Raw genomic sequence first — 25953 nt, 5'->3', positions numbered from 1 at the left:
AAATGAACACTAATTCTCTTGTCTTTCACCTTCCAACCTGAATCAAACTACTGCTATAAATGTCCATTCTGTATTAACTTCTGTGTATCTAGGCTGTTTTTAAAAATGTATTTATTACCAATGGCTTCCTTAGAGGAAATTATTTTATAAAAATAGCAGCCTTTATATCATTTTAATCAAGTAACTTTTCTCAGGCACAGTGTATTTATGTTGTATATTAATAACACCTATGCAGGTCTAAACTTTATGTGATCTGAACAGAAAAGCACACTGAAATTTTTCAGAGCTCAGCATTGAGGGAAGCAATATTCATTTGGGGAACAGTGGGGAGTACTGCTACTAGTGCCAGAAGGTGGTGTCATGGCAAACTGTGATGCTTTATGTGCTCCACGCTTCCAAGGAGCAGAGTCTAACCAGGACCATTCTTATGACAGTACAGTGTAGCTGAACACAGAACAAAAGGGAAAATTTTTCAATCTATCAAGCTGCAGAGGATTGCTTTTTAAAGTTCATCATTGTTACTGGCTTCCTAGCTGTTGTACAAACTTCTCTAAGGGAATATCATATGCTTTAGGCAAAACCCCACAAATTTCTTTTGAGAACAGCCTGTTTGTCTTTTTGTGTCTCCCTTCTTTATAAAAACGTGATGATGTTTTTTAACATGATAACAATGTTAATGCTAACAATGTCTTTCTAATTATTCAACTCCTTTTATCTCAGTGGCTCTCAACAAACCAGAATTGCATAATATGAGCATACCATACTTCTTTCAACATCCTCGTGAACACAATCATTGAGTTACTTTTGGATACTTACTCTACCCTTTATAGTTAAAGCGAAGGGTGAAAATAGTTCAAAAGAAGGTGTCCAGCGTAAGGTCTCTGAAACTGTATTTATCTCTCTGAGGTTTGAACAAAACTAACAAAACTTTCAAGGGAAATAAGTCTTTTGCTTGCAGGCTTATTTATAGATTCTGTATTGTATATCTCGATGCCCAGATTTGATTCTGTGTTGTATATCTAGAGGCCATTTTTTCACCGGAAAGATACTTCTGTGTTGGCTGTATTGTGATAACTGTCATTCATCTCAGTCAAGTCCAGAACTTTTGTGTGTTTTGGGAGAAAGTGAGCAATCTAAAACTAAATGTGTTGTTATTATACAGCTATTCCTTCTGGGTTTTGTTTTTCAGGTTATTTGAAACACTGCAGTCATTATTCTGGTCTATATTTGGACTCATCAATCTCTATGTGACCAATGTGAAAGCAAGGCATGAATTCACTGAATTTGTTGGGGCCACCATGTTTGGTACCTATAATGTAATATCTCTGGTTGTTCTGCTTAACATGCTAATAGCCATGATGAATAACTCTTACCAACTCATTGCTGTAAGTTGTTCCTTATATTTAGATCATTTGTAATATATACCCTCTCTCTGTTCCTACATTCAAATTTTCTGGCAATAAAACATTTCACAGACAGCACGTGGGGACTAATACAGCAATTTAATTCTTTTGCACTGTTCTGGAAGGACAAAGAAACCAGATCCAAGCTGGACTGGGTAGAGGGAAATTTCCCCACAAAACAAATGGGGAAGACCTGCCCCTGAGGAAGAAGCCAGCTTGTGGGTTGAGAAGGGTGTCCTGATGCTTCTGGCAAGTGATGTGGGCCACAGCCCTGCCCAGGCTGCACTGTGCAGGACCTCTTCTTAGAAAAAGACTGCCCAGAATTGTTCTGTTGCTGCTTCATTTTTAATATATTATATTTATTAGCATCTGAAAGGCTAGTTTGTTTTTGTTTTTTTTGTCTGACATTGATGTACAGTTAACAGAAATTGGGTGCCTATGTTCCAAGGACACTAGCTATTCAAACAATAGGTCATGTCTTCTTGTTCTACAGTGTTCTGTTTCTTGCTTTTATGAAAACTGTCTTTATCCTTACCAGATTATTGGTGTAGTTTTATTTCTAAATGTCTATTAAGGAGACTAAGGAAAATAAACACTGCTTCATCATATGATAATTCAAATATGGCCATGCAGAAAGCAAACAAAAGAAATATTAATATTTCCTTTGTTGCCTAATATTTTAAGCAAGCAGTCTTAATATTTTAAAATGTGGGGTGTTTTTTTTTTCCAAACTGGAAATTATAAGTGTTTCCACAGAAAAAAAACCTGACCACCTGTGTTTGTGTAACTCTGATTGTCAGAGTCTAGTGAGCCATACCACAACATACCACTCACCAAAACTTGGGCTGTCGATAGTATACTTTTCCTGCTACAGCTTCTAAATTGTTGCTTTTGTTACTGTGTGGCCAGGGCTAGGCCTGTAGCTGAAGTTCTTGTCTATCCAAATCTAGCATTAGTGATTTAAACTTCTTGTTCAGCTACTTGGATTTAGATATCTTCGTGGCCTTTAGCTTTCATTTTCTGAAATTTTTCAGAATTATACAATACTATATAGGTTCCAAAAGAAATAAAATTTCAAATAAAAATAAAACTCACCTCGCAACCCATCCCAAATATAGAATTCTGAAGTAGTAGGAAAAAAAGATACTTGACTCAGTAGTTTTAGTAGTCTCATGTTTTGTTGGGTAACATATTTGTGAATTTTGGGGACTGGTAATTTTTAAGAAAATGCATGAGCCTTACTGATTTGTTGAAGCTGCTGCAGAGCAGCATAATTAGGAGAATAATGGCATAATTAGCAGAATAAAAGTTTTGTTATAATAGCAGAGCTCCTATTATAACAAAACTTTTCTTCCAGAAATGTAGTATTTCTTTGCTTGTAATTATCTTTTCTGTTTTTTAAGAGACTTTCCATAATTTAACAGCTTTTAACAGTGAAAGGAGTGCTTATAAGTAGATACATACTTTACATATCAAATATCTCCTTACTGAGGTAAAGCAGCTTAGCTTGGCTTTGTGTTAAAGACCTTCTGTCAAAAGATGGCAGTATTTTAACAAGACAATTCATTAGTATTTCAAGGTTGTTCTAGTTTTAGGTTTTTTTCAGATTTTTGTAGAGGTTTATTTCTTCTCCTTAATTACAGCAACATCTATGCTGATGACATTCTTCTTTTGTGCAGGATCATGCAGACATTGAGTGGAAGTTTGCTCGAACAAAACTCTGGATGAGTTACTTTGAAGAAGGAGGAACTCTACCCACTCCTTTTAATGTCATACCAAGCCCAAAGTCTTTGTGGTATCTGATCAAATGGTTATGGAGACACCTTTGCAAGAAAAAAATTAGAAGAAAGCCTGAAAGTTTTGGAACAATAGGGGTAAGTTTTGTGGTTTACTCTGCCTGTAGTCCTCCTCCTTGCTATATAGATGACTTTTTCTCAGCCTTATAGGGCATCTGAATTGGCAAATAGTATGCATATGAGTTAGAGAATAATTCCAGCATAGAATGTTTACTTTTTACATTCATGTCAATGTATTTAAAGAAAAAGCATCATCATATCCCTGTACAATGACTGCATGAACCATGACTGTGCTTCATCTACAGACAGGGCAAGAAAGATGAAGAGCAATAAAAAATACAGGAGATCAAATGTGTATACTTGTCTGCCAGTGTCGGAATTGTTGGTTGCTAATCTCTAGCTCAAGTGTCACAGTTCAGATATAACTGAATACCATGAAACCAGAGACTCATGAATGAAGTATTCATCATGGGATCTTCTCTGTGTCTCTGTCTCTCTACATGTAATGAAATGAGTTTACCATAAAAGCATTCTTACCAAAAGCTGTTGCCATTAAAAAAATATTTCGAAAGCTAACAGCATTTTCTTGAATTTAAAGGTAGAGCTATTTCAGAATCACATTCTGAAATTGTACCATATTCCAATACTGCTGATTAGCAGTGACATTTCTAGGGGAAAAAATGAAGGGAAAAGACACACAAGGTGACCAAGAATAGTCCTGCGCCTGGATTCAGCTTGTGTAATATTTCAGACACTTACTTTCTCTGGTAGCTGCAGTGGGTAAAGCAGATTTGAATTTTTCCCTCTTAACTTCCTCTGCTAAAGATACCTCAGTCAGTAACATTTTTTCTATACTGTCAGTGCAAATATTCAGGCAACATCCTAACCCACCAACAACTAATTCTCTCTAGTTATGTTTTCTTCATTTCCCATGAGCAAGTCAGTGCCTCAGTAACTAGGCTGAATTTGGCCTGCTCTAGCATGAAGAAGACAATTTGGGATAAGATGTGGATAATGGCATTTTTTGTATACCATAGCGATTTGATGAAGATAAATGTTTCAAGTCTGTTAGGAACTCAGATTGCCAAGCATTAAGTGAGTATGAGAGTAAGTGGAAAAAGACAGGGGTATAGCCCTTTTGCTATTGGTTCTTATAAAAAAAAACAAAACAAAACAAAACAAAACAAAACAAAACAAAACAAAACAAAAAAAAAAAAAAAAAAAAAAAAAAAAACACCTTCCATACATTTCAAAGAGGTCAGGAGGTAAGATACAATTCTTTGGTGACCATTACCATATCAACCTTTTCTTTGTATTTCTTCCCCATTTCTTGATAAGTGAGTAATAAATTTTTCCTACCTATTCTGCTGTCATATTGTGGAATGCAGTTTAATCTCTACAGGTACTTGGAAGAACAAGTTCACATGCATGTACAGATACATGGTGAAGAGGAAAAGTGACATACAAAACTAATTCACAATTACTATGTTGATAAATGGATTTTGTCCTCTTCCTAGAAAGCTTTAAATCAAGTCTTGAAAGATACTGATATTGTTGGCCAGTATATAAATTGTGAAAGCAAAATTGTTTCACTTAGCTGTCATATTTGTACCAATAAGAAAGAGACAGCCAAAAAGAAAAGAAGCTAACAAACATGAGGGTGACATTGAAACAAACCAGTAATGGACTACAAGAAACACACACTGAAAAAATACTTTAAGTTAAGAAAGACTAACAAGTGATTCATATAGAAATTTTAAAAAGAACATGAACTAGCATGAATGGTGAATAATTTTAAGAGTAAAGCATCTCTGTGTAATATAGGAAGTGAAAAAAGTAAATGCAAAGACCAACAGAAGGAGAAAGTATGAGATGTTGTTAGAAAGAAAAAGTCAAGAGAGAGAGTGATGTACTTGCGTGTGTGGGAGAGTGGGCAATGCTTCTAGGCATTTGTTAAACATTTGGTAGGGATGATTAGCTAGTGTAAATTGAGAGAATGATATTAAAATTAATGGTATGATGCCAGTGTATAGCAGAGGGTTGATTAACACAATATTCCTTTTTGACTGAGACAGATACAGAATACCCTTATACATTCCAGCTAAACCTTCAGGACAATATTTCTTGTCATACCTTCCATCTGGGGTAAGGAAATATTTTTTCCTTTTTCTTACCCTCTCAAACTGCGGATTTGGGAGTAAACTCATTTGTGGATAAGTGGAATAATAAAGAAAGATATGGGGTGCTCCCAGCCCTATGCTGAATGCTAGGGTACATAAATACCACCTCCAAGAAACCCATATCTAAGATATAGGAAAACTGGTGCAGCAAAGGGTTAGAGGATAGGGAGTCTATGCACCAAGCTGCTTGAGAAGTTTTCCAAACAGAATTTTTTGTTTTTAAGTTAAAATCCCCCAAAATCTCTAAGCACCAAACTTTTTAATTACTATATTTCAGTTTCAAATAAGCTTTTGTTGGGAAAGACTTTTAAGCTTCAGGATGAAATTTCTGTTTGAAGAAAGGAGAAGGTACCATTTAAAGCAAATATATTGGGCTGAGAAGACACAGATTTACTTCTAGTGGATATTTAAATATTTACCTCAAGCATAAAAGCTATGGCAACAGAAATGTCCTTCACAAGGTCTTTAAGATACTGCAGAGGCTGAGGTGCTTTCTTGGAAGGACAGAAAAGGAGCTGAACCTCACTTCCTTATGGTTTGAATGTGAACCACTAATTACTGAACTGTTTGGAAGTGGAGGATATCAGCGAGGGAGAGATGTGGAACATTTTTAGTTGATTTCTGTAATTTATTTTTTTATTATTATTATTATTACTTGCAAGTGGAAACCCTAAAGCATGTGGGACAGTAGGGCCATATCCATCACTGGCTTCCCCTGCATAATAGATTCTTAGTTGGAATTAGAGCCAAAACCCCTCTGAAGGAGAGAGCTCACCAGCAGAGCCGTCATGGCAACCACGCTTCCAGCTGCCTGAAAAAAGAGAGTGGCTGTGAGTGACCAGGCAGATTCAGTCCACCATGTGGGCAGCTCATAAAACTACAAAGTTCTTCAGCTAATTTCTCAGCATAGCACAAGCCCCCTTAGGGTTATGCGAATTTGGAACATTTTGCAATTTCCATACCCAGTTATTCACCGAAGCTCCAAAATAGAGTAAGATGTGCATATGTACTTTGTGCTCTGATTTCCACATTGGATAGATGCAAACCGGCAGATAGGTGCTGTTAACTGGACATTCTCCAAGAGGTTAAATCATCAGTCAACAAATGGGCACACCATGGTGATGTCATAGTTTGTTCTGAGGGAGAGCACTTCTGGTTTTGATAAACTTCCCATCACCCACACCTCAGCCTCGCTTTCCTAGAACTTTTCAATTGTCCCAACAAGCTACATCACAAATTAAATTTAGAACCTCTATGCCCTTTCAACCAAAAGTTAATGAAGAGTTTTCTCTGCCTTTTGTTCAAGGATCTCAGATTACTGCAGCTCACTTGTATCTCTCCTGTAATAACTTTGGCCTCTGAGCTACAAGATAAGCTTTGTTGGGATCTACTCCTCTTCACTGAAGCCTGCATTATAAACTCTGTCTCCTTCCCTACATTCAGGATTGGGAGAGAAAAAATACTATAACATTATTTTCTTATATTGGCTCTATGGATGGATGGATGCCACATTGTCTGTAAGGCAGAACCCAGATTTCAAAACATTCTGTTCTGAAATCTCTAAATGTTAACTTTCCTATTAGGAAGCACTAATCAGCAGTGACGTGCTGTGGTGTTTTCCAGTAGAAAAAGCAATAGTGTGCATCCAAAGAGTGAGTCAGTGCTAGAGAATACAAAATAGATGACAGACAGAAAGGAGCAGGCAAGGATTATGCATGATCTCTGCAAAAAGTTCTCAGTAACAAGAAGCCAGAAATCACAAACTAGGACTGATTCAAGGATCAAATCAAATGTGTAAAGAACCCACTGTAAAATTTTTATATGTGTACACTTGAGAGTTCAGTATATAGTTCAGTATATGCAGGCACAACGTATAAAGAAAGGGTTCAGGGTCAGGATAGTTTACAGCACATATTCTAGTGAAACCTAGGCCAATGGGAAGAAAACAAATGCCAGTAAAAATAAGTATGACATGGTTGCTTGGGAGGATCATCTGCATTGCTGTTTATAACAGAACTATCATGGGCAAGAACTCGATAGTTCTTGTAGTGATGTGAAGTGCCTCTGAAAAAAGCCAGTGAATTTGTTTCTCCTTGGATGTCAGTTCTGTGGTTCTCCTGTCCTCTGTTTTACTGGGATATCTGAAGCAGAGGGTGGTTAAGTCAGGGGGAGGTTTTTCAAGGGAGAGGCTTTTTTTCCAAAGCAACACGGTGCCCAGCCTTGCTGATGGCAGCTTCTGTAGCCACAGCTTCAGCTGAAGGAAAGCCAGGATGGTACATGTGATTTACTAATATTTCAGCTCTGCTGTGAATCAGACAGAGCTCTTCTACCATTCAGAGTTCAGTATATTTTTATATTCTGTCATTTTGACATATCCCAGGTATGCAGCATTTTCTTCAGCTATTATCAGTTACCTCTTGCACTTAAAATTTTGAAATAAGTGCCGGCTTGTGTGCTGCCCTTTACATATATCATCTGTATCTATATCAGTTATATTAATTTTGTTAGCTCACCTTTGCAAAGCTGGATTACTAATACAATTCTATTAATTAGGCTGAGGTTTTCCTGACTGCACAAGGCTTATGGGTGTGTCAAGGCTAATTCTGTTGGCCATTTGACATCCATTGCTACTTCAGAAAAAAAAAGAAAAAAGATACATGGGAAAAGAAATCCTAGTCCCACTAGAAGAAATGGTACTGTTTTCCTCAAATTACATCCTACTTTACATCTGATCAGTCAACAAAAAGTGTTTTAGGTATAATTTTAAGAATTTCAGAAGTGAAAATGGAAAGGATTGCCAGGGATAGCTTCAGTATTTTTTTTTAATCTGATGTTTAGATAAACAGTTGCCTCTTTTCTAGCTATCCAGATTTTTTATGCCATTTTCCAAGCAACCTACATGATTTTATTACCATTTGTCGCAGAAAATCTCCTTTTCCCTTCTCCTATTCTTTTTTCATCCAATGGAAAATGATGCAATTTCTAAGTCAGTATAAGCATTTTGTATTTTCTCTGTAATGTGTGCTATTGAAAGTTGAGTGAAGAAATAACATCTTCCATCTGGCGTGGAAATCAATAATCTGGAGTGTTCCTTGTGTAGCCAAGAATCATTTCATGGAGAAGTCTCTCTATCAACACAGATAAGTTCTAAACCTTTAAAGGTGATACTTCTATTCAAGATGCCATAACTTCAGACAACAGTTCCATTTTCTAGACCTTTATTAAGCAGTTTAAGGTCAAATGCAGGCATTAGATTTGTATTCCTGCATTAAAAAAGATACAATTTTAATAAAACATATCAAAATAAATAATACAATTTCATTAAATTTTTGACTGCTAAAGAGACATTTTTTTCCAAACAGTACAAATTAGTAGGAATGGCATAAACAGGAAGACCAAAATAATTATCACAAGTGGAGCTACTATTAGAGGTTCCTAAAGGACATTAGTGCCCCCTTTTGGAAAGTGACAGCAGCATCCTCCTCAATTATTGTATTCAACATGCATAACTGTGTTTCCCACCCTTTTGCTATTTTTAGTCAAAGTTTCATCCAATTGCCAGACATAATTTTCAACTTCTTCATGCACACAGAACAATGGTTACTTGAAACAAATTTTGAACCATAAATTACACTACAACCAAGTAGAGAAAAGCAGGCCAGCTGAGAACTAAATAAAGGACAATATGAATGTTAATAACATTTTATTTCTAGTGAATAGACTGATTTTCAGAAATGTTTAGGCAAAGATTCCCTCTGCTTTCAAAAGCAAGCAAAAGATGATGAGGAACTGGAGATGGAACCTAAACATTTAAACGGGAGATAGAGAACTGTTTGGTGATAATAAATTTGATAGGTTACATCTGTGTGTAATTCCCAGTGGAGTAGGTATGTAGCTGTGCATGAAAACATACAATTAAATTAATTTCCTTTCAGCTTCTTGGTGGTATGGATTGAAAACAATTCAGTGCAGTAGAACTGTTCTGAAACATTACACAAATCTTTTCACATTGATATCCCAAGTTGTACTTGTTGGCATTCCATTAAGTGAAAAGCCACAGCCTCTGATAAGTGTTATCTAGGTAGTTCATTACAGGTACAAAATTAAACCTATGTATTTATTTCACATTTCACTGTACAATAGAGCAGAGCAGACAGCAGCTGCAGGAAGTATTGTGCAAGACAAGAATCAGATTTTTTCTTTTTTTTTTTACTTAGGAGTAAAAAAAAAAATATTCCCTTTACCTGAAGTGTGTTTCAATTATACCCTAAAGTGTTTTTCCCTTCACCTGTGAGTCAGATCTGTTGTTGAGAGCTCTTAGCCACAGATTCCCTTACTGCTCTCTCAGCACAATGAAACATCTCCACCGTGTGGTTAACTACAAGAAAGCTGAGATTCTTCTTCTTCTTCTGAAAACCAGCTAGCTTCGGGTGTTGTGAGGGTATGAGCCTGCCCACAGCTGCATTTTCCCCTCCGGCCCTGGTGATGGGCAAACTCGCCCATCGCTCCACCCTTAAACACAAGAAGTATCCATTTTCTCTTTGAAGAGGCATAGATGGAGAAACACAGTCTGGAAAAATACCGAAGAAAGCATTCTCATGTACAAAGCCCTACCCCACAGCGACTGTTCAGACTGATTAGGAAAAAATTACTTTCCTGCTTTCTATTATTTTTTGCTAAGCCAACTACAAAGCCACTGCATGTGTCAAATTAATTGCAAACAAGAAATCAACCCTGAAGTGTAAACTGATTCCAAGTACAGGGAAAAGGTTCATCCCTTCTTTCAAGTAAAAAAAAAAAAAAAAAAAAAAAAAAAAAAAAAAAAAAAAAGGATGAAATAACTTGCAGTGCCTGCCTTACTTTGCAATTGAGGTCAATTTTAAGAAGTCCCTTGGATGTCTTTTCACTTTGTTTTAAGCTACTGTTAAGGGTTCTGTTTTGTAAAAGTACAATCAGTGGTCAGACACATTATTTTCTTGTCAGCAGCAGATATAAGAGTCTAAGTTAAAGCTGTGTTTCTTTCACCAGTTAGGGATAATTAAGGTAGAGGATGGAGATATGTTTCTCATTATGCAATTGAGGACAAAAGGAATTCAAGGGAGAAAATAATTCAGGCCATTTTTTCCCATCTTTTTCTGGGTAGCCCTTAGATATGGCAGTATAATCTAAAACAAGACCTGCTTGAAACCTGGGCTATTCTTTCATCCTAACACACTTTTTTTTGCTGCTCCTCTTCAGAGGTACTATCCCTTTTACCCTCCCTCCTTATCAACACCAAACTGTGCTGGAAGCTGTTTCTTTCCTCCATACACCTCTCTCACTAAGTGTTTTTACAGAGAATAAGGGGGAATTTCTGATTAACATCGTTTTATAGTGCAGGTTTTGGTTATTTTTATCTTAAATGAGACATTAGGAGCCATAACAAGTTTCTTGCTAACACCATGGCTTTACGAACCCCACTGTGCTGATGATTTTCCAGACAGAATTTCCCTTCCTGTAACTCACGTCCATTGACTCCTGTTCTTTTACTGTGTACCTCCAAGAGAAATCTAACTTGACATGAGTCAAGCTATTGTCGATTCAGTAAAATATGCTTCATTCTGTGCAAGTGAGTGACATGAGCCATTGTTCCACTTCTATCTGAGATCATTGACCGTGGGGCCCTGCAACCTGTGACCTGGCTGCCCCACCACATCCATGCTGATGCAGGAAAAAAAGCATTTTGACAAAAATGTAGAAAATACACCTTGCCTTCCCCACAGCAGCCTTCTCCTTTCTATAAAGCAAATTATAGGCTTTTTTCAAACACTGTCATTTTTCAACAGATTGTAAACCTTTTCTCTCAGCTTGCTAGATACCATATAATGCACAGGCCAGTTGTTTTATATGGTTAAGTATTTTACTTCCAGACAGGGATTAATTTTTTTTAATTCTTTTCTATTTTTCAGAGACGTGCAGCTGACAATTTGAGGAGACATCATCAATACCAGGTACAAGCCTATGTTTATTCTTTGGGCAATTGTTTTTTTATGCCTTCAGAAGAAAATCTCTTCTTTATGAAGAAAATGAAATGAAAAAATTTCATGAGAAAGTGGAAAAGGACAATAAAAGAAAAACCATAAAAACCATAAAAGCCATAAAAACTGCACTTACTTCCTCTTCAGCAAATAAACTTAGTATTTTTGTTCAAACAAAAGCATTTGAAGATATAATTGTCTTCTTTTTGGAGCAAAAGGACATTTTCTAGAGCAATAACATGCTATCCAGTATTTTGCCCATCGTTTCATGGATTGCCTTTAACAAAAGCAAATTCCTGTCTGCCAGGAATCATCAGGACCATATGTGCAGTGAACTGACATGCTCCATCAGAACCTGCTCTTTTTCTCTCCAGCTTTAGCCCCCCATAGACCACTTCCTTAATAACCCCTCTGCCTAGTTCCCCTGTAAGCAATTATTTTTCATCCTTCCTTCTTCAGCTTCTACTTTTTTTTTGTTATTATTTCACAATGAATAATTTTTTAGCTTTATTTTGAATTTTTGTCCTTTTGAAAGGTCTGCAAGTTAAACAAAGTGTGAGCTGTAGGCTTGGTAGTTAATGAATCCCATATGGAAAATAACTAGGTAAGCTGGGACTTTCCCAACCTGAGCAAGAGGCAACTGTGGGAACTACAACAGAGATCTATAAAATCATGAGGAAGGTGAACACAGAGCAGCAGTTTGCCATTTATCTGTGAACTGAATACCACACATGTACCACGCAGTGCATTAGTGAGGCTGTATAGGCAGCCTTTTGAGAGAAGTGATTATTCTCCTCCAGCCCTCACTTGTGAGACTGTATCTAGAGCAGTATGTCATGTCTGGACCCCACGCTACAAGAGAGATGTTAACAAACTGGAAAGGATCCAGCAAGGGGGCACCAAGAAGGGTTAGAGGACTGTCATATAAGAAGCTCACATTTCAGCCTGGGGTGGGCTGGGGGGGAATATAACTCTTATCTTAAATCACATAGTGGATAGTTTGAGAGAAGGAGCTAGATTTTTCTTCAAGGTACAATACAAAATGGACACAAGTTGAAGGAAGTGAAATTCTGTAAGGTAAAGAGAATTATCTTCAAAGTGAGGGTAGTAAAGAACTGGAAAATGTTGCTCAGGGAGGCTGCAGCTTCTTCAGCCATGGAGATATTTAGCACTTGACTGGGCATGGCCCCGAGATGACTCAGACAGCCTCCAGGTATCTCTTTCAACCTAAATAATTTCTAGGATTCTTAGAAGACAACAATGGAAAGTACCAGACCGAAGGTTAAAAATAAAACCCCAAATGGAATCTTACTCTGTAAGGTGGAATTAATTGGCAGTGGATTTCTGAAAGTTTACATTAGTTCAAAATGCATAAGAAAACCTGTCATGGCCAATTAAACCTCGAACTATCATTCCTGTTCAGAGTCACTGCATCTCACAGCACAGGAGGCTTGAGAGAGACTAGCTGGAAATAAAGTTGTACAAACATACCACACTTGCTCTCCTCATGAGGCATCAGCAACTGCTCGCTGCCAGGCTAGATATTACTGGCAGGAGATGTGCCTTGGCAGGAGACAAACCCGAGATATCCCTTCTCAGGACAGTAAGCATTAGCAGTTCCCATCAAAAAGCAAAACAAATTTTCAAACAGACCTAAGGTTTATATAGTTTTTGTCATGCTCCTAAAGCGTGAAAAGCCCCAAGCAGAGCCTGTGACTGTAGATTTACTAATACCAAGAAAACTAACACAATACTTTATATTTTTAGGAAGTTATGAGAAATCTGGTAAAAAGGTATGTTGCAGCAATGATAAGAGATGCCAAAACTGAGGAAGGATTGACAGAAGAAAATTTTAAGGTATGTGGGTTTTTTTACGTTTATGGGTGTTTTAGTAATTTAGTAAGATACTTTAAGACTGTGAAGCATGTTTCTTATCCTCAGTTACTCAAGTAGCATATAACTTGCTCCCTAGAGCAAGATCTTCAACCTTGAAGATGCCAGGTATGCCAATATCCAGACAGTAAAATTTATTACTGACCCCAGTATAAGCCCTTTTTTCCCCTTTTCTTTATCTTTTCTTTTTCATTTCAAAAGGAAAGTAAAATTAGCTTTGATGTTCTGATGTTTCATCTTTCTTCCTGATTTTTAGGAGTTAAAACAAGATATTTCCAGCTTTCGCTTTGAAGTCCTGGGTTTGTTAAAAGGAAGCAAGCTGTCTAATTTGCAGACTGCAAAGATGAGCAAAGACACTGCCTCTCTCTCAGAAAATGAAGAAAATAGTGAGAGTGAAGGAAACAAGAAAGGAAAGAAGAAACCCTTCAGCCTTTTTGACATCACAACGATGATTCACCCACGATCAGCCAATATTGCCTCTGAAGGACATAATGTAAGCAATGGCTCAGCAATGATGGTGTCAGAGTCCACTCAGGAGAAACAAAAGCGTGTGAATTTTGTAACAGACATAAAAAATTTTGGGTTGTTTCACAGACAATCAAAAACAAACTCTGTGGGGCAGAGTACAAATAAAATATACACCGTTTCTGAAGAAGTTTCCCGTCAACAGGCAGAAGAAAAATGTGAGAAAGCTGATGAACTGGAAGAGGGAGAATTGATCATGAACTGTGAATTAAACTTCCAAAGTCCTGGCAAAAAATGTGTGTTAGCCAAGTCACAAAATACCAGTGAGTCTTTGGACTCAAAGGAAGAGGGAAGTATTTGTGCTTCAGAAACAGAGAAGATGGAGTTACAGAACTCAGAACCTGCCACTCCGCAGGATCAGCTGGACAAGGCATTGGACGTTAGCATTGACTCTGATGGGAAACAGGAAACAATTGTTCAGGGTGACTATGTGATAACAAGATTGTGATGCTTACAGGAGGAAGCATTTACAAATATATATATTTTGCATAGCGCTTTGGGGGGGAATGTTTTAAGAATTATATTAGCTAATGCAGAATTACACTTTATAGTACTCAACTGTGGCACATGATCTTGTAACATAGTAGTCAAGAGAAAGAAAATATGAGGACCTTCTGTTTTGTAGCCTGCTTTAGCTTTCACTATTTGTTTTACATTTTTTAATAAATGGAAGCATCTTGTATTCTTGTACTGTTGCAATAATCCACAGAAACTTTTTAGCTATCTTTTTCAATTACAACAAATGGAATTTCTCTCATATGATAGTTGACTCCTATGATAAATATTTTTCTATGCAAATAAAAATAGCTTAAGAGACTTGTAAGCTTTTATTTAACTTTGTAGGTTCTTAGAAGATTCTGTGCACCATAATAATCATATGTGGCTCTTGCCAGCATAATTCATGTCAAGTTCTTAGAATCATTTATTTAAATTGCTAGAAAGTTGTGTCAAAAATCTGTAGAGAATCAGAAGATAAATTATATTCTTCTATTTATTGAAGGAATATGAATACCTGTAAATTATGAAAAAAAGGTCTATTTGATTATTTAATTACAACTTTTCCCTTACAGCAAGAGTCTGACTATCCTGATACCATTGTTAGAAATGCATTTGCAAGTTTTGAAGACTGTAGAAATGTTTCTTACAGGAAAAGAAATATCTGTGGCTTGCTACAAATTGACGATGGATTACTCCCCAAGAATCCTTTATCACCACAGATACTGCTTCTTCAACCATTTAGTTTTCCTCATGTGGGCAACCTATGCACTTTAGTATTCAGCTGCTTATTAGCTTCTGCCTTCACAATACACCTGCATTTGCTAAGGGAAAGAAACTTCAGGAATAAACAAGCATACAGTGATTCCCCTGAGTACTTGAATAAATATGGCAATTTGTTGAGAAGTTTTAAATGGCACGCCTTAAGTGAGTTTCTTTGGCAGTTTTACAGTTTGGGGGAACCTGATTGGATGTTTTATAATAGATACCTAAATGTATAAAGAAAACCTAATAGTATTTTTCATAACTGATGAGTGACTTACTGTCTTAGTTAAAACCGGTATTTTTAAAATTAAACATTGTGGGGTTTTTTAATCATTGGCTGGTGTCCTACATTATTAAAAAATTCATTTTACAACAGACATGAGAATAACCACTCCCAACTTTCAACACCGTTCTTCCCCACTCTGAATATACCACAAAAGTGCTGTTATTTCATTCATAACTTCCACAGCCCTTCCATGATAGATCTTGTAGTTCATATTATGTTCATGTATTAAGGAACTTCCAGATCCATTTACATTTCTGATGGAATCTATCCCATGTAAACCTGTAGGACCTGACCTAAAACCATGTCATTCCGGATCTAAATTGTCCTGGTACTGAACTGTGTCTTGGAAATCCAGGCAAACCCCTCTCATCTCTCATACTTTAAGGTGAGTTTTCCAGCTCTACTTACACATGTGCTACTCTCTCTGATCTCACACATTAAAAGCTTTCTTCCTCCACACCTGTTTGTGTGATGGCAGATACAGTTAAGCCAAAATGGGAAACATGAGTTGTAGTTTGAAAATAGTTTGTATAGCTTTGCAACAATGTGTTTGAATCATATTTGACTGGTTAGTTTCCATCTTGGCCTCTTGACTACTCTGTAGACCCTCTCTCTTTCACGCCTCTTTCCTTGTCCACCTTTAGATTGTAAGCTCCTTGGGGCAGGACCTGCAGCTTTTCTGTCTGGAAAGCACCTGAATTATCACAAGTATAAAAAGAAATAAATAATAATAATGGTGGAATAACCTCATATCATTTGTATTAGGTCAGCTCTTTCAGAGAGTTCTTTTTTGTACTGTAACATTTTTGCTAAAAATGCCATGAAGCAAATGTGCCAGGTTGTCACAAACTTTTCTATATCCCAGTTAACAGTCCTTCTCTACTACTTGCTTTCAGTTTCTCATTCTTCATCACGGTTTATGATGCCTTCAGGTCCTAAGCTTACTCCCTTTACACTAGTGAAATTCAAAACAGACAGTGCTTGCTCAAAAGAGTTTTCAACACATTCCATCCACATGGTTTCACTCCAGACAGAAAGTGCCTGAGCAGGGTATTTGTATTGCAAATATCACCATTATCAGAACAAGTTAACTACAACAGGTCTAAGAGTTCTGCATATTATTCTGGCATCATAAGAGGCTGTTTCTCCTGTGCATGAAGGTCCCAACACAGTCTAGTTAATGTGAAATATCAGCCACACCATCACATGATTACCCCACTGTGATGGGCATCAGTCTAAGTCATGGAGTGGATACAGGAGAGAACAGCAAAGACAGTGCAGGTGGGAAGGGTACTTAACCATTGGGACCCAATATATAGCAAAGCAACAGGTGGTCAGTCTTTTGGTGCCTTTTTTTTTTTTTTTTTTCTGACATCCAAATACTGAAACATAGGTCTATTAAATAAAGCATACTTAAAATCAACATTTTCTCTATTTTTATGTTATTCTTAGGCATCAAAGCTTGACACTAATAAGGACCTAATATCATTGTTCCATTTAAAGGTAATGCCAAATAAGCACCTCACTCTGTGACGACAGATGAACCCAAAATATATCCAGAATTGAATAGGTGATGAACTTCTATTGCTTTGCAGGCATGCAAAAAAAACCCCTTTCTCACTGCATGCCTCCGAGAGGACACCTGTGCCAAGAAAGATCAAGATATGGGCAGAGCAAAGTTTGAAATACCACAGCAGAGGCATTATTAAGCTTTGTAAAGCTGAGCATACTTTCTCCTTAATAGAAATTAAAAAGTTCAAACCTATCCATCCCTTCCTGCAGCTTCCATCAGCATCAGTATAGGAGGAATACAAATGAACCAGGATATGAACCCCTATAAAAGACAGTCTTCTGAAGCAGAGCTTAAAATAGCAAAATGTTTCATGCAGCTAGAAAATTGACCAAGTACAAAGGTGGCTAATACCAATAATAGACTGCTTAGTATGTTGAGAAAAGATTTTTTAAAATTTTTATCTTTTTTATTTTTTAAGGACAAAACCTGACTGCCCTTTGTATTTTCTTCAGTTCCTGGAGAAACAGAGTGCAGACAGACCAGCAGGACTTTGCTACTTTGGCATAGCTGGATAGGAGGCATCTTGAATTCATGTAAGACAGTGCTTTGCATTGATTCACAGTCAGAGGTCAGGGATGCAAGTACTGCATGCTTACCTTCAAGACAAAATTGCAAAAGCTCCTTCTGACTCTGTGTGCTTCAGTAGCCCTGAAGTATCAAGTATTCTTTTGGGAATATAAAGGCACAAGTTGGACAAAAACACAAATCATCTTCATTTTTAAGTCTCTTAAGAGATACCAAAATCTTAGTGAGTAGGGTAACCTCACAAAAATAATAGTACTGATAAATAATAATAGTAAATAATAGTGCTGATAGTGATAGTGGTAATGAATTCAGTAGTACTAGTAAATGTGTGTGTAACAATAGCAATACTTTGTATTTATCCCTAGGGAAGGAGAACTCCCCAGCTCTAATCCCTGCTCAAAATTTGTCTATTTTCCATGTCAAGCAACCATTTGTTAACACCAATAAGCTGTCCTTGGGCACATCTGTCTTCCAACATAGGCACTCTAATCTCTGTTGAGAAAATATTACTTCTCTGTGTTAAAATTCTTTCACTAGCTGAAGTTTTAATTATGGACCCTACATTCACTACAGCATGAGCAGGTTAGAGATCCTTTGAGACAGTTTATGGCTAAGTAGTTGGATAGACTCCAAAATAAATTGCTGCAGTTACGGATGAATTTCAATCCTCCAGATACGAAAAGGAGTTGAATTCATTGAACTACGTCACATCAAGTTCAGTAACCACTGATTTAGTACTTGAGAAGTTGCCTTATTTGTATAAGTGTAAAGAATGAGGCAGAGGTCATTTTTCATTAATGACAAAATGACAAAAAAAGGTTGCAACCTTCAACTGTTATGAATTCAGTAATACAATTTTATCACAGGTCCCTCCAACACATAATTCTCTTCCTAAATTATTCAAATCCTCTGCTGTTGCTAAATGCAGTTATAAAATGTTTGTACACATGAATAATTTCAACTGTTTATATTTGTACTTTCAGGAAGCCACTATCATTTAATGATATAATTTTTTTCTGACTACTGTTTGTTCTGAGTACTCATTCACTTTCAGCCTTGGGTTTCCTTGGGTGTAGTCTAAACAAATTTTGCTAATTTCATTTCAAATTAACTTTCTGCTCTCTTTAGCTGAATATCACAGTCACAGCCAAGTGCTATGCAGCAGTAGGTGTTGCACTGCTCATTACTGCCATGGCCTTTTCATTCTGGCCTTCAGTTCTTTGTAACCCAGTATCTTTCTACCGTGGTACCACATTGGTACACTCAAGGGCCAGTGCAACTTTCAAATTCAGACACTTAGCATCAGAATAATTGTCCCTGATAGAGTTCCTTGCCTCTTCTGCACATTTAAGAGGGAGTCTATGTCATTATCTATGACTAGAAACCAGTTTCCAGTAGCTGATAGTTGAAATTAATATGAGTTCACCATGGTGCTTTTTCAGTATCTTTTCTCTCACTTTTCCTCTTTGACAATGCATTTAAAGATGTCCTTGTTAAAAAAAGAAATCTCTTTAAGGCAACATACTCAGTGTTGCACTTTGAGAGTATGAGAGCCGTGCTTGCAGTGGAGACAGAGGAAATGTTCAAGATGTAAAACAGGTGTTTCCAGAAAGCCTGATTCTAGTCTGAAGATTACTAAGATAATTTCACACAGGCAGAACTCATTGCAAACTCTTCCACTGCATGGAATCAAGAGTTAATTTGTGATTCAATGGCATACGTGATTCAATGGAACTGAAAAAGCAGGAATAGCCCCATCTAAATTTGCTTTGTATGCTCAGCTTTTAAAGTCACAATTAAATTATTTCAGAAATGTTTAAACAGGCAATTAAAGTCCATGGTTAGTGAGCAAGATAAAATAATGTTCTAGGGATCTGTGTGTTTGAATTTAACTGGTTAATAAAAAGACTTTTTTCTTCTGTTATAGCAACTCTTTGCAGATTGAAATACAGTATTCCTGAACTCCAATCTCCATTTTAAAAAGAACAAAACATACAACAAAACCCTACCACCCCAAACAAAAAAACCCAGAGATTTTTCAGTTTTTAGAGATTCATGAGGCTTTGTAGTACATTTAGTACCCTAAGAACATCTGAAAGCATTGAGCTAACCTTTCATAAATTCAATGGACAGCATAGACTGCTCCTTAAATGTGGCCAAATGAAAATGTCAGCTGCAAAATAACCTATTATGGTTAATAATTTATGCTTTTAGCATACAAAATGGAGTTTACAAGTTGTGTGACTCATACTTCATCATTTTCTGAAAGTGTCAACTTGTCTCAAATACAATAAATTCAAAAACATTCAGAGAAACTCAGAAAGTCCTACACAGATGCTCATTTGTGCAATAATTTTTATTCCTTTTTCCTCTGCTTATCTTCCCTGTCGAATGCTTTGTTTTTACAGAGAATGTGTAATTCTACTAATAAAGATAAAAGTCTTACAATTTTCTGCTACCTGTTTCTAAAAGTAGGCAGTAAGACCAAATAATGCAAGATTTTTTGTTGCCTTTGGGTCCATAGGATAAAAAGATAGTTTACTAAGGAATACTAGAAATAGTTTAATTTGGATGAATTACATGGGGTACTCAGGTATACTGATCAGTCATATCAGTAGCATGAATGCAGCTAGAAAACCATGGAAATAATCTTTCTCTGACTAATTTAACAGAGTTCAGTTCTACATCAAGGAAAAGAAGCAGAGAAAATAAAAGTGATCTATTTTTATGAAATTAGAATAACAACTATCAACATTCTTAGTTTCTTTCAGTTTTATTAAGTAAAATTAGAGGGACCTTTTCTCAGCATTTTTTTTTTTAATTATACAGTTGGTTCTCTGGGTTGCTTTGCAAGACACACAGAAGTTTAGTTACGAAGAATTTCATTAACTGAGAGATTGTAATCAGGAGAGATTATGAGAGATCTTATCTGAGTACTGGTTCTACTGATTTTGTTTTTACAGGATTGTAACTTCCCAAGATCTAAAACCCTCTGACCATTTCCCAAGTGAATTTATTGTCCTTGAATTGTGCAGCTCTGATCTGAAATCAGATCCACATGGAGGAACCATCAGGATTTCAGCCACAGAGAAATGTGCTCTACTGCTTTTAAGAGTCTATAAAAACTATTTGTTTACCAAATCATAGGGTATGATTCAGAGCATTTTACAGCCATGTCTAAACAAGAGTAACAATAACACAAAAAATATAAAAGCACAATATATGTGAGAAAGTATTTCAGTATTTAAGCCTGTCTAAAACATGCAACCCAAAACATCAGTCTGAACACCCAGAGTTTTAGGAAGTCGAACTCTAACCCAAATCTGGCTCATATTTCCCCAGAGAAATGAATACTGAGAAAGTTTATTCATTAAGGACCATGTATGGTGGGGAAAGAGCACTTCATTTTGCTTGTTTGTTTGTTTTCTATTTCTGCAGAACATGAATAACTTCTGAAAACTTAAGTATTCCCACACACTCACACACTGGAGCTGATGAAGAGAGAACCAGATGTATGATACTGATCCAAGATTTACCCAGCATGGTCAAGAGAAGTAAGTGATGAAAGACCAAATAAAAGCAATTATAAACCTGAAACAAACTGCTAGTACTGCAAAAAACCAAAATCCTTTACAATAAACTAGAAAAGAAACATTTTCCATGGGAAATCTATTTCCCACATAAAGACAGTATTAAAATACCATTTTAAGTATTCTCATTAGTCGACTTCTGCAATCTCACCTGTGATTTTCTTATTGATCTTCTGTGACATTGTCACCAGTGCCAAGAGAGCATAATACTATTGACCTGCCTGCTGATTCTGTCAAAATTACAGAATCACGGAATGAACTGGGTTGGAAAAGACCTTTGAGATCAGCAAGTCCAACTTATGACCTAACTTAACACCTCCTCATCCACCAGGTGGGTCACCTGGTCCCAAAAGGCAATCAGGATAGTCAGGCAGGATCCGCCCCTCCTAAACCCTTGCTGGCTGGGTCTGATCCCCCTGCCATGCTGTAGGTGCTGTGTGATGGCACTCAGGGTGATCTGTTCCATAATCTTGCTGGGCACTGAGGTCAGGCTGACTGCCCTGTAGTTTCCTGGATCCTCCTTCCAGCCCTTCTTCTGGATGGGTGTCACATTGGCCGGCTTCCAGTCATGACCTCCTTAGAGAGCAAAGACTGATGAAAAATGATGGAGCAGCTTGGAAAGTTCATCTGCCAGCCCACTCATCATCCTAGGATGGATCCCATCCAGTCCCATAGACTTGTGAGCATCTCAGTGGCTCAGCAGGTCTCTGACTACTTCCTCCTGGATAACAGGGGGAACATTCTGCTCCCTGATGCCATCTGCAGCCCAGGAGGACAGCTGTCCTGCAGACAACCTGCCTTACTGTGGAAAAATGAGGCAAAGAAGGTGTTAAGTATCTCTGCCTTTCCCTCATCTTTAGTTACTAAATTCCCTCCCTCATCTAACAGAGAACAGAGGTTGTCCTTTCCCTTCCTTTTGCCATTAATGTATTTTTAAAACTATTTTTATTGTCCTTTACAGAAGTGGCCAGACTGAGTTCTAATTGGCCTTTTGCCTCTCTAATTTTTTTCCTACATGACTTAGCAACTCCCTTAAGGATTTCCTGAGATACCTGATCCTCAAGAGGTGATACACCCTCTTTTTCCTTAGTTCCCTGCCCATTCAGGCCAGTCGTTTTCCTCATTGGCTCATCTCTTGGCACACAGAGACAGTCTGCTCCTGTGTCTGTAAGATTTCTGTTTTAAAGCATGCCCATCCTTCCCAGATTCTTTTGTTTTAAAGGGCTACTTCCCAAGGAACTCTCTGAATAAGTATCATGAATAGGCCAAAGTCTGAGCTCTGGAAGTCCAGTGTGAAAGGGATGCCCCTCTTTCACAAAATATTTTTCACCAAATGTTGAAAATCTATAATTTCATGATCACTGTGGCTCAGTTGGCCACATTTCCCATCCAGCCCATCTCTGTTTGCTAACAGCAGGTCTAGTGTATTCCCTCCCATGTTGGGCTCACTCAGCAGCTGTGCCAAGAAGTTGTCCTCTATACACTCCAAGAATGTCCCAGACCATCTCTTCTCTGCTTTGTTGAGTTCCCAAGAGATATCTCACAGGGTAAAGTCCTGAAAAAGGGCTGATGATCTTGGAACATCCTCCCGCTGCTTGTGGAATAAGTTGTCCACCTCTTCATCCTGGCTGCGTGGACAACAACAGACTCCCAGTAGGATGTCAGCCCTGTTGGCCTTCCCCCCATTCTTACTTATAGGCACTCGGCTTTATCATCATTAGTCTCAATTTCCATGGTATCATGAGCCCCTCTAATATAAAGAGCCACACCTCCACCTCTTTTCCCTCTCTGTCTCTTCTGAAGAGCTTTTAGCCATCCATTGCAGCACCCCAGTTATCACCCACCACGTTTCTGTGATGGTGACTATGTCATAGCTTTCATGCTGCACCATGGCTTTCAGCCCTTGTTTGTTACCCATGCTGCATGCAGTGTACGTGCACTTCAACTGGGCTGCCGATTGCATCCCTGACTCTGGCTTAGCACCTTTGGGCTTGTTTCTGGAGAGCCTAGTTGCATATCCTTTCACCTTCAAACCTAGTTTAAAGCCCTCTTAATGAATTCCTGCCAATTCATGAGCTGGAATCCTTTTACCCTTAACAGATAGAAGGAGCCTATCTGGCTCCAGCAGGCCAAGTGAGTAAAAGTTGTCCCAAGTTTTGTGGTCAGAACCCAAAGTTCTGCTGATGCCACTTGTTGATTGTGAGGGTTTGCCTATTCCTTTCATCATTTGTCCCTGCCCCTGAAGGGACTGAGCAGAACACAACCTGTGCTCCTGCCCCACCAACCACTTGACTGAGAGCCCTGAAGTCCCTTAAAATTGCCCTAGTGCTTTTCTTTTCAATCTCATCCCTCCCAGCCTGGAGTATTATCAATGGGTAATAATCAGAGGGCTGAATCAGCTCTGGGAGTCTACCGGTGATATCCCACACCTGGACCCCAGGGAGGCAGCAGACCTCCCTGTGGGATGGATCTGGTTGACATACAAGGCTCTCACTTCCCCTCAGAAGGGAGTCACCTACTACAACTACCTTTCTTTTTAATGCTAGAGCCTTCTGTCTCACAAAGTGTAGTTGGGAGGCTCACTGGACAGATTATTTTCTTCAGTGTCATCTGGCTGACCGACTGGGTCCAAAGCCTCATACCTGTTTTGAAGTGGCACTTGGATAGGTGATGGACATCAGGAGGAATTTTTATGAACTCTCCAAGTAAGGACCCATTTCTACTCTCCTTCATCTACTAGGCTGTGGAAAGAGAGATAGTGCTAAAGGCAATCCTGCCTCCAATATGTTGCAGCTGTATTAATTACCAAAGAGTGGGAACAGCCTTGCCTTTGCAGCTGGGTGTGATAAAAGAATGAATTAGTTGGCAGACAGCTGGAGTCTGCTAGCCATGCTGTGAGGAAGAAGGGGCAGGAGGTTGTGTGAGGGACAGATAAGGTGAGCCACTGTATGAGGGACAGACAGGTTAGGTGGCTGTGCCTAAGAGAAAGAGCCAGAGCTGTGGGGAGCTGCCCATAGAAATGGTGTGAAAGACTTCTACATAACATGATGCTGATTCTTGAGGCCATCTGAAGTTTTTATTGAAGCACTCTGAGTGCAGTGTCCATCTTGACTCTGACCTAGGTCTCCTCTTTCTGCCTGATAGTAGTAGGCATGGGAGTTCTATGACACCTGGCGGTCTTCTCTCAGGATGGAAGGGTGAAACTCCACCAGTCTATTTCCCTTTCATTTCCCCTAATACTCCTCAGTCCTTCTATTTCCTCCTTATGCTTGGCCAAAGGAGATCATTGACCTGTTTGCACCTCATGCAAGTGTCTTTTGCACCATCCCTTGTTATTGCTGACAGCCTCAAACACTCCCTACAGGAAGTGATCTGGAGAGACATACCCTTCTTGGGGGGTTCTGTTTGGGTTGTTTTACCAACTATAGCTTTTGGTCAATTGGGGACCATTGCTGAAAAAAAAACCAAAACCAACCAAACCCCAACATAAAATACCTAACATGAAATAAAATACCCAACTAAAATAACATAACATAAAATAAACATAGTATAAAACACCCAACATAAAATAAAACCCCCACTAGCAGGAGGATGACTGTAACCCTACTTGCACTGCCTCCTGTGCCATGCCCCCAAAGATGTGCCACACCCTTGAATTCCTGCTCCAAGTCACCCCATTCACTAGAACATTCTTGTAATCACACCTCTGGTGACTGGAGACAGCCTCTCCCAGCACCTGAATGGCTGATGAGAGGAAATGAACTACCTTTTAACCAAACCTGCAGTGGCCTGAGAAAGCCCTGCCCTAGACCTGAATGGCTGATAAGAAAAAGGGAACCACCTGCTCAGCTCCCATTTAATTGCACCTATGATGGCTGGAGGAAGCCCTTCCTACCCCTGAATGGCTGAAAACAGGTAATTCAGAAAGGCTTCATCCATTTCCCTGCACTTCTTGTCATCTTATGCTATTTCACTCTTTTTCACTTCGGTGCAGGATTTTTTTCACATAGTTCATTCGTTCGTTTTCTATGCCTGTCTTTTCTTTTGAGTTGGTTTCTTCATTTGGGGATGTCAGTAAGTATATTTTTGGCAATTTTCAGTTGTTTTCACTGTACCTAATTCACAGTCAGTACATTTCGGAGTGGTCACACCTCTCCGGGATTTTATGCTTTTGTTGCACTTGCATTTTATTTGCTAGTATCTCCCTTACCGAATATATGTGAAAGTTTCTCCTCCGGGTTCGAAGTTTCAACACCTTTACTGAAAGGAAATAATTGATTTCCTGTAAATAAAAGAAATATTATGATTTCAATGAGAATAAAAAAGCAGAAATGTGTGGTCAATTTGCCTGTGTGTAATATCATCCCATTTGCTTTCCTTGTTTTAAGTTTGTATCAGATAATTTTTTTTTACCTCAAAAACTTCATTATTTCGATCATCTTCTGTATTTTACTTCCTTCTCTTCAAAGACTAAAGGGATTTAAATGGGAATAATTTTGAATTTTGCACCATTTCACTGCATTTACTTTCATCACAGCAAATTTGAATTTACTCACTCCATTTAAAATTTTCTGGTGCTTTCCATTTCACACGTGATTGAACATATCCCTGTTTCAGAGTGTTCCTGCAACACTGCTCCGCAACTTAGAGATTCATTCCCATTCCTGAAAACAACCTCCATTCAGGAAAGGGAATGAAATCTTGAGATTAAAATTAATATTATTGGGTAAGCTTCAGTCCATTTCCCTGCACTTCTTCTCATCTCGATCACATTTATTGCTTTAACTAAGTTTAATATTATTTTCAATAATTTTTTTGAAATTTCATTCCTTCAAATTCTTCTCCTGTCTCTTTGCTTGCACTTCTTCCCTGATTGCAGGACTTGAATTGGAGTCACTTGGGCAA

At 38.0% G+C, this 25953-nt stretch overlaps 1 protein-coding gene across 1 annotated transcript in view; it reads left to right on the top strand.

Moving 5' to 3' along the window:
- The window catches only part of TRPC4 (transient receptor potential cation channel subfamily C member 4), a 131249-nt gene extending 115139 nt beyond the window's left edge, over positions 1-16110 (top strand). Inside the window, exons 7-11 of the mRNA XM_066313204.1 lie at positions 1190-1385; positions 3083-3277; positions 11328-11369; positions 13164-13253; positions 13546-16110. Of these exons, the coding sequence (XP_066169301.1) occupies positions 1190-1385; positions 3083-3277; positions 11328-11369; positions 13164-13253; positions 13546-14262 (1240 nt within the window). The 3' untranslated portion in view covers positions 14263-16110. The remainder of the gene's footprint in view (positions 1-1189; positions 1386-3082; positions 3278-11327; positions 11370-13163; positions 13254-13545) is intronic.
- The last annotated feature ends 9843 nt before the right edge of the window (positions 16111-25953 follow it).

Source organism: Sylvia atricapilla, chromosome 2 (genome assembly GCF_009819655.1).
Source record: "Sylvia atricapilla isolate bSylAtr1 chromosome 2, bSylAtr1.pri, whole genome shotgun sequence".
Taxonomy (NCBI): domain Eukaryota; kingdom Metazoa; phylum Chordata; class Aves; order Passeriformes; family Sylviidae; genus Sylvia; species Sylvia atricapilla.
This window is presented reverse-complemented; position numbering and strand designations above follow the sequence as displayed.